We start from the raw sequence: 10,000 nt of genomic DNA on the forward strand, positions 1-10,000 counted from the left end.
TGAACCCTTTTGCTGACTTTCGCAAAGTTTGAGGTCATCCTCGTCTCCAGGGTATCTCATCTCACCATTCTTCGTGGAAGACGATTTGTTTCGAGATCTGTCCTGCCGTCTACACTAGCCCCTCCTCGAAAGCTCTTCCCCTCTTGTGATTAGTACGTTTTTTCCAAAATATGTAATTTAGTAAGAGGGTATTTACTGTTACACTTGTGACTTGTGTCTTCGGCCAGGCTTGTCATTCTACAGCGTTATTTCTCTTAAACATATATGGTATAGTTGTTCAAATTAAACACATGCGGAGTAAGATTTCACAAACTGGGGCCAGTTGATTGCTTGAAGCCTGGTTAGCACTAAACGTTGGTTAAGAGGCATCAGAACCTATAGGTTTCCATGGTATTTAACGCTGCCGGTCAGCGCTAACCATACTTGGAGCAACCCGGGCCTGGCCTAAACGCAATAGAGCGACTTTCGAATGTCCTTGAAAAAGTGTTCGCTATTTGTTTCACGAACCAATGTTTGGCAAGATTAAAACAAAGCTTCTCCATATTCCCTCCAAGGAAACACCAAATATTACTGCATTTCAAATGACGTCAAAGCCTAACCTTCCAGAAAGTTCCATGGAGAAATGACATCCTTTGTATCCGCGTTCACCAAGCCAATGAAAATTCGCGCTCGTTTGTTTTTGTTCGATGAGCCAATTAAATGCTTTGCATTTTTGCTTACGTTCTGTTTTTCGTTATTTTTCAAGGTCATATAAAGGCGCTCTAAGAGCAAGCTACTGTACCTTCTTTTCCTCTGAAACAAACGTTTGAGCTAGCACAGTAACGCGTCTTTAACGGTACATCATCTTTGTCGTACTGGCACCAGTGACAACTGACAATACCTTCACAGGTCTCTGAGCTAGTTCTTGCGCTACAGTGGGGATCGAAGCACTTTTGTAAGACTGACTTGCGATTATCGCATTCATTACTGCGATTAGGCGGACCGAAATAAGTTGGAACAAACGCTTGAGGCGCAGGAGGTGGGCAGATTGGAAGGCTGAAAGCATTCAAAACAAGTGTAGGTAAGTTATGACACAGCTGGATAAATGAAATGTTGTATTTTTTGTTATAGTTATGTGCATGAACTCGAACGCTTTAGCTCAAGTGTTACGACTGCAGTACAAAATGTTACCAGTGTTACAACATGAAAATTACTATCATCTTTTTGATTACAAACTCGATTGGATCAAGATCACGATTACGATTCGTATGGCGATCCCGAACACGATCTTTATCTCGACCCCGAACATAATCACAATCGCAATCACAATCACTCTCACACCGGTCACAAATTAATAGTATACTTTGAACAAACCTGCTGTTGGGGAACTGACTGAGACAATAATTGAATTGCAGCGGGGAGGTGCAAGGGCACTCACACTTTGGGGACAAATAAGAACATTTGCGATCAGAAGAACAGGAACACGACTCTGCAACACAAAACATCGAATCCCTGACGGCCACACCTGCAAAGAAATGTCGAAGTATAACATCAGTTTAAGTCATACTAGCCTAGACAATACGAAAGGTTTCTTTCTATGTGGCACACTAAGAGATGCAGTTATTCAACATCAAAAGCTTAGTGGTTTAAACTTCCAAATACAACATGAAGGTTTTGTGTGTTTTTTATTTAGTCGTTTGGGCAGGCTGAATTTTTGGCAGCTTTAAAGCGAATGTGGACTTGCCTCTATACCCACCCCCTCCCCCTTCCCAATGCACTCACAAAAGACAGTCACAACACCTGGGACTCCATCCTCTACTATTCTCGAAAAGCGTGTGGGTTCTACGGCGAATTTATGAACTTGGAAGATATTTGTGATACGGGTGCCTGCGGTTTATAGTCCTTATCCGAAAATATTAATCCCATCTGAGACTTACGTTTATCTGTGTTTATTTGCTCATGAAGTATAGTCAGCATCATTAGCATTTCTTAGAGATAAACTTTATCTTTGAGGAGATTTTCGGGAATCCATGAGAAAAGAGAAATTTCCATGTGTCACGCTTCTTTTGTTTTCAAACCACGAGCATCTTACTTGACATGCGCAAGCTAAAGCATGGACATACTTAAACACGAGTGCATTTGGCTATGATGCATGCGGGAGTTTGAAGAACATAAAAAGGTACAAGAACTATGAGTGAGAGTTTCTCGAGAGTCAGTTTAGCATTTTACTCACCCCCCAGATTTTCCGAGTTAATCATAAAAATTACAATTCCTCCATTGTGATTGATTTAAAAAACTCACGGAGTGGTTTTTAATTAAGTGTCGAAAGTAATTAATTGCTTTGGTTTATAATTACTTCACTCAATGATTGGTTCAAAGTTCTCGCGCCAATTTTTCAACCAATCATAAGTGAAACCAAAACCAATCGTTGCTTGCGCGTGCACATTTTTCCGCGCTTTTGTGTCGGCTACGTCTAATTTCTTCGAGTTTTGATTGGTTTACCGGATTGTCTCCGTCTTTTTTGATTGGCCAAAGTAATAACTTTGGTTTTGGTTTTTCGACACTCATTTGAAAACCGCTCTATTTTCCACAAATTCACAGTTCAGTAAGACAATCACATTCAAAGTTGTTGTTCAAATCAACCAATCACAATCTTGGTTTCAATCACAATAGAAACAGTGTACAGACTGGGGCTTTCTTTCTTTCTTTCTTTCTTTCTTTCTTTCCTTCCTTCCTTCCTTCCTTCTTTCTTTCTTTCTTTCTTTCTTTTTTTTCTTTCTTTTTTAGTTTCTTTCTTTCTTTCTTTCCTTTTTTCTTTCCGGGCGGCATTAAACAATTTACGCCTCCTTTTTCAGTCTTTTAATGCAAATTTTCCCTTTCTTTCATAACTTTGCTCTTCTTCTTCTTTTCTCGGAAATTGTAATTTTTATGATAAATTGGTAACTAAAGAGGACTTCGTGTCGTTGACTTCGGTTTGTAATCAAATTCATTTGTTATCATTCGCATGATTACAGACCGAATTGGACTCCACTCAGTCGTAGTACCATTACTAATCATAGCCCTTTTTAAGCACAGACTAATATCTAAAAAATCAGGCTTGAAATGAAATTTATAATTTACGAAAGAGGCAGGTCGAATTTGTAATAAATAGTGTCCTCAATGTTCGTTTATTATGCACGATCAATGACGAGAAATTATCATTACATTGGTGTTTGCCTTGTTGAAATTTTCAGAAATTTAACGTTAAAGTGATTGACATACCTATGTATGCATTTGTTCCCATGATTTTCGACAGCTGATACTTGCTGCAACTATCACCATTGTTTAGTTCGTTCACAAAACCTCTTGGCAAATCAACTTCATAAAAACTCTGTTTCTGGATTTCTTTCAAATTACGACACTGTCTTTTTCTCAGATATCCTCTGCTTATTAAGTGCTCGGCAATGTTCTTCTCTTTCTGCGTAATATGCACATATTCGACATCTGCTGCTGAAGCTGTCGACAGTAAAAAGTCTTCGTGCATTATCAGGAAGCCAGCGTCATTCATGACAAAACAGAAGTATGTCTTTATATCTTTACATATTGGATACACTTTGGTCAGCAGACTGAAAAATAACCAAAAAGGAAAATTCAGAACGGTGTCATACTATGATACGCGGACGCCTGTCTGGATGATGCGCCTTAGGGGAAACGCAAGTCAGTTCTTTTCCTTTTTTGTTCATGAGGGATGTTTTGTTCTCCCCCCTCCTTTCCTCTGTGGGGGAGTGCCAGGCACTAGACGCGGACAAGAACAAAAAGCCTCTTCGTTCTCGCAAACCCGAATTCCTTCGCACCGTGTGTCTCTTCATCTTTCGCTTCGAACGTCTCCCTTGCAGACTAGTCTAAAGTCAACTTTCTTTCTTCGTAAAAAGCTACAATCCTGGAGAAAACATTGAAAAAAAAACTCTAAACATTTTTGTCTCGGATCTAGGATTGCTTCAGAAGCTTAAATGGTGAGGCGAGACATTGCAACGGGCCAAACAAGAAAATAATGATTCTACAAACAGGAAGAAGTTCCTGACTATTTGCGTAACGTTAATAATCTGCGTTGTGGAACTTTAATATCACTTAAATTCTGGTCATTACCTGTAAAAATATGTCAGGGGAAAATCGGCGCCCATTACTCCCAACACATCGTCATTTGTGTGGTGAGGATAGCTCGGTTCGCCAAGAAAAATCGATCGAGCTGCTGTTATTACCACCCCTGCTCCTTGAGGGCCTGAAGCGTCTAAATATGGTGTTGTAAGCGAAACTAAACCTGTATTAGCCAAAGCGGTGTAATACCTGCGAACAAGAATACATCATGGTGTTAATTTAAGAACCTTCCTTTCATGTCATGGAAAGATTTGGCCTGCCGAATATCAAACAAAATCAGATTTTGTAGAAACTATAAAGAAGGACTATAAAACGCATGCCCCGTCTCACAAAGCCTTTTTAAAAACTCCGTAGGACGTTAAATATCTAACAAACTTTTGAAAAGAGCATAGGAGAAAGTTCCCTGTGTTGTAGATTGGCCTGGATTCACCAGCAAAACATGGCCGGCTTCGCAGTAACGTCTCTAAGAGGCTTATGGTTTATGAGGACACGTAGGTCTAAAACTGTCATTAGTCAAAGAGGACTTGGTCGAGAGTTGGAGGATGTAGATATTGAAATCTGTAAACTCAAAACGAACTATTTATGGCAGACGCGCCATTATTTTCCGCCTGTCATGTTTGTCGCTTCATCATCATCATCATCATCATCATCATTTATTGCAATATTTACAAAAGGTTGAAGCACGGTTCCCACCCGAAAATAGCTAAGCTAATCGAGTATATATATTTTAAGCAAAAGCCTTTTTTTGTATTTCAATGTTAGCAGATTGTCACAGAATTGTAGACCGCGAAAAAGGGTTCTATCTTGTGTAATTATCTTTTCATTCTATATTAAAGTGGAATTAAAGGAAGACAGGCCTTTTCCTATTTGCCATTGATATCGAGATCCATCGTGACGACTTCTAGGTTTTGTCTGAAGAATTGGTTGGCATGTTTTTTAAATGGTTTACGCCTCAAGAGAACCCTAACGGTTTTGCTGTCCTTCCTTTTATCAATGGTGTTACGCAACCTCTAACAAGAATTCTTCGAAGACACGATATCCGAGTTGTAAATAAGCCCCTCAAGACTTTACAACAAGAATTCCTTTCTCCTAAATTCAGACCAGCTATTGAACACCAACCCAACGTGGTTTATAAAATACCCTGTGCCGATTGTGATTGGTGTTATATAGGTGAAACTGGCCGTTGCTTTGAAACCCGCAAGAAAGAACACGTTAGGAATGTAAAAATATGTGCTAATGGGTCAAACATTGCGAAACATGCGTGGTCTTTCGGTCATCGCATTGATTTCAATCATTCTCGAGTTATCGACAAAGGCTCTTTTCGTGTTAGGAAAACTCTAGAGGCCTGGCACACCTCTTCTACCAAGCATGCTGACAATGACTTTAAGCCGATTCCTAATCAGTATAAAATTCTTTTTAAACAATAGCCACCATTTTTCATACCTTTACTCTGTTCTTTTTATCATTTTTATCTCGCCTTTTCTGTATATATTTCACTAATTTACATTCAACGTTTTATCCGTGGAAGGCTGTAGATCGACAGCCGAAAGCTTATATTCTTTTTCAAAAAAATTTTAGCCAGAGAACGTTTTTTATTGTATTTTGATATAATTATTATCGTTATTTTCCTTATCGGTATCCTTTATTACTGTCGTCGTCACCACTAATGCTGTTAATTTACCACCATCGCCTGTGGCCCCATCCACCATCTTCTCCTTTTTATCATCGTCAGCGTTATCAACACCGTCGCCATCGGGGAGTTTCAGCACGCGACATTTTTGGCCGCGGACGGCAACTGGAAATGAGCTGTTTTCCCTTTTAACTTGTCTTGTAACTACAACCTTTATATTGCTAAATATCTTTCCTCCATTAGAGATGATTAGGTTAAAATCTGGGAGACAATACTGTCCCGGCATGTGAAATGTTCATTTCCGGTTACCGTCCACTGCTCAACAACGTCGCGTGCTTAAACTTCCTATTTATCAGGGGTGCTTTTTAGCCACGGAAGGCAACCGAAAGTGAGTTGTTTACCCATTTAATTTGTCTTTACACTACCACATTTGTATTGTTAAGTATCTTTTCACTAGTAGAGATGATTAGTTTGAAAATCTAGGAGAGGCCACTGTCCTGGCATGCGAAATGTTCACTTCCGGTTTCCGTCTCTGGCTCAAAAATATCGCGTGCTTAAGATCTCTGTTATCATCATTATCTTCATCACCATTACCGTCATCCATAAACATCATCATCTCCATAATTATTACCACCACATTATCAAAAGTGTAAAATCTTCGTCATCTCAGATTTCTGACAGCTTTCCAATGATCTCATCAATGAGTAGAGGAAAATGCTTTTACCTTTTGAGAGTAGCTTTTTATAAAACAAAAATTGTACAGTGTAGAGGACTGAATAAAGATGAAACTAATGATTTATTTACCATGGTCTTTGTCTGTGATCATAGCCTTTTTCCTGCGCAGTGCCTGGTAATATCCGGAAAACGCCATTTGAGGTCCCAATGTATCTCCAAACCAAATATTGTGTGAGCTCAGTTTTATCACGTAACCACAAATCTTCAACTTTCCACGTGGCAATCACAGTGTCACGTATTCCTGGTCTCAGTCCTGGATTAGGAACTTTCCCAGTGTCGTCCATCATGTAAGCATTTAGTCGCTTTACATCTTCCAGTGTCAAGTTCTTGCCAATGTAGTTATAAGTATCCGTGTAAGCATCGGCTGCAAATTTTACCGTTGTTTCGTCTGCAAAGCAATCATTAATATTGACGTTTCGAGTTTTCATTAAGGGTGGGAGAAGTCAGACCAATGTTGTGAAACTTGCTGGAGCTTCAAAATCTGGCCAAGACAAAGAAGCATTAGGGGTTACTCTTCCGCCAGTTATCATGCATTGTCAGAAAACCCTAACGAGCATTACCACCCTATTTCCCCCACGACCTAGTTGTCACAGGATATACTTACTTTTAGTAGCCAATAATCCAAAATGGGAGCATGATCTTTGTGGCGGATCCAGATTGATTCGGTGATATTTGAACTTGTACCCTGGGGAAATGAGAGCATAAAATAGAACACCACAAAATTAGAGAAGTTTTAAGTCCACCATGGAAGTACTACCGTTTCCTGTGGCCACGATCCTCTTGGTCAAAGGAACAACAATTTTTAGCTCACTTGCGCAGTCGTAGTGGTTTTAAACGGTAGTGGTTGCAAAAATTGACATAAACTGAACGTATTTCGAAAACTGGTCAAAGGTCGTTATTTCAAGTGTTCAGGTGCTGTCCTAAAGAATGGCGGGCTCTGGAGATTGCCAACTTTGAGTCGTGTGTAAAGGCCCGGGCAATGGATTCGACATTTGCTTCAAAATCCGTTCCACTTTGTTGAACAACGACGTTCAAACCGTTTTTACGTCACAAACTGTTTTGCATTCCTGTTTTCAAACGGAATTTTGCATTGCAAAGCAGTTTGAAATTGTGAGGTAAGAATGGTAAAACATGTTTGCTTTTGGTGAATTTAGGTGCACTTTAAGGTCATTACCTTTGGGCAACTGGAGAGGGGTCAGCTCATCTTTAGCCTGTGAAACTGGGACAACAACTCCAAGTGTAAATTCAGTTTCTTCTAACTGGGTCCAATAGTACGTTGAGTTCACATTTCGTACTGTCACTCCTTCTTGCTCTGAGACCCCTCTTGGTAGAAATCTCTTAGACAAAAGGGTTTTGGATTCTTTTCTATTACTATAAAGGAAGAAATGGAGAATTGACAAGGGTTTTTTGCCTAGTTTTAATAGCCCTTATGCGTGATGACGTCTGATCAGCTAATTTCACCACCAAGCCTCGAATTCGAAAGTCAAACTTGTAAATTTTAGCTTGAGCTTAATCCCAAAGGAAGAAACGTGTTGCGTAGAGACCTGGCTTCTCAGTCGATGACAGCGGAAGTGATCACTTCACATACTAATGCGTATTACCGTTAAAACATTTTCAAGAATAATCATAAAATGATCGATTGGTTATCGGACAGTTCGATAAGCCAATCACACTCAAAGTTGTAGTTTAAACCAACCAATCACAACCTTGGTTTCACCTTGTGATTGGACAGTTGTTGTACACGTCATCAAGCGTGCGCTAGTTGTGCGTACTTGAATCATTTATCTTTTTCCAGAGCTATTAAAAAAAATTAGAAACGTTGAGCAGATTAAGCTATAAAAATTTTATCACCGTCATCTCCACGTATTTTGTCATATATACAGTTAATTGATACCGATAGGACTTCGTTTCTTACAATTCAGGGAGTAATCGCGCTCGAAATTTCAAATATTTTGCTATTACAAATTATTGCAATTTTTGGTTTTTTTGTTTTGTTTTTCATGGTTAAATTTAAGGTCTTTTTGCAGTGGACATTTCTCAACAGCAACTGCTAATCGTGTCTTTGGAAAATTCAGAATTCCTCTCTTGGTAACCAATGGATTGAGAAACCATAATGGCCGGTCTCATTAAACAAAAAGAACAAAAAATCAAAATCATACATGGTAATGGAGTTAAATACGTCATTGAATTCTGGTTCAGGTTCCAACGCTCGTATGTCCAAATAAACCGGGTCTTCATATGCACCGGAGGGAGCTGGTAACAAAGGATGAACGACTGTTCTTCCAAGTCTATTCGTCATAAACGCATAAGCACCGTGCCCTTGATTTTGAAACAGGGAGATATCTGATGTCAGGTCTTCGATGTTGATATCAGTGCCAGTAACTCCGATAAAGTTACCGTTGTGATAACAGGGAAGAGTAATCGATATCAGAAGTCCTAAAAACAGAGAGAAGGAAAAAAACATTGGCAAAGGAGAAGTGAAAGGCTGATCAAATTTTCATTTTAATTAACGGTGTCACATTTTTGCTGTATCACATTGCAACCAATTTTTTCGTTCAAATTGTAACTTCCCATTAGAAAAACACCATTACTTGTAACACTGTGACCCTGATGAAGAAAGGCACTGCCTTTCGAAACGTTGTTAAATACGACAGATAATCCTTGATCACTGTTTGATCAGCTTTTCACATCTCGTTTGCTAAAATAGTTATACGCTTATTAGATCCTTCACCAGGATCGATCATTCTCGTCACCAGAGCCTCGGGTCGACCCAAGGCTCTGGGAAACTCTGCTTAGCAGAACATGCGCCGTAGGGTTCTTACAGCCAAAAGTTGGCTATTTGAACCTTACGGCGCCTGCTCAATCCTCGTGCTAACGTGAATGCACCAATTAGAGACGCTTTTGATTGTTCTTCACGAAAACCAATGAGAAGACACTTTGTTTCAGGGTTCCCCAGAGCTCTTCTCTCTCTCGGTCAAGAGAAGAGCTCTGGGGTCGAGATTGCAGGATCGATCATCCGATGCTTCTTTTTTGTTATGTTGGTCCTTGCTACTACAATTTAGTTAAAAAATGTTGAACTGGAGTTTAAAGATCACATACAAGATCAAGAATATTCAAATGCTTCGTTTATTTATGGACTTAACATAATATCGCGTTTCTGGTTGGTCAATGACGAATGCATAAGTAGGTAAAACAGTGCAATACAGAAGTTACTATAGAAACAGTGATGGAGTAATTTTTTTTGAGCATATAATGAATAAAAAAATCATGTGAACTGTGTCGTGCATTTCGTGATTGATCGTTACTAGTGGTGTTTTGAAAGTTCTCAAATTGCACTCAACTACGACTCATACAGTTTTGAGAACTTTAAGAACACTGATCATTCGTGCACATAAATCACGAAATAGGCCAGAATTCGAAAATGGCCTATTCACTCGCGTTCACACGATTCCTACACATATAGTTCTGTACCTGTGCCAAAAGCGTCAACGTATGGGACAGAGACCACAGGTTGCTGAAGCT

General features: G+C 39.4%; 1 protein-coding gene across 1 annotated transcript in view; it reads right to left on the minus strand.

The window, feature by feature from the left end:
• LOC138011415 (VWFA and cache domain-containing protein 1-like) overlaps positions 1–10,000 on the minus strand; it is a 39,641-nt gene that overhangs the window by 8,500 nt on the left and 21,141 nt on the right. Inside the window, exons 5-13 of the mRNA XM_068858397.1 lie at positions 9,950–10,000; positions 8,638–8,914; positions 7,653–7,849; positions 7,083–7,163; positions 6,548–6,866; positions 4,105–4,302; positions 3,241–3,584; positions 1,354–1,504; positions 782–1,035 (exon numbers count right to left, since the gene is read on the minus strand). The exon at positions 9,950–10,000 is cut by the window's right edge and continues 91 nt beyond it. Of these exons, the coding sequence (XP_068714498.1) occupies positions 782–1,035; positions 1,354–1,504; positions 3,241–3,584; positions 4,105–4,302; positions 6,548–6,866; positions 7,083–7,163; positions 7,653–7,849; positions 8,638–8,914; positions 9,950–10,000 (1,872 nt within the window). The remainder of the gene's footprint in view (positions 1–781; positions 1,036–1,353; positions 1,505–3,240; positions 3,585–4,104; positions 4,303–6,547; positions 6,867–7,082; positions 7,164–7,652; positions 7,850–8,637; positions 8,915–9,949) is intronic.

Source organism: Montipora foliosa, chromosome 7 (assembly GCF_036669935.1).
Source record: "Montipora foliosa isolate CH-2021 chromosome 7, ASM3666993v2, whole genome shotgun sequence".
NCBI lineage: Eukaryota > Metazoa > Cnidaria > Anthozoa > Scleractinia > Acroporidae > Montipora > Montipora foliosa.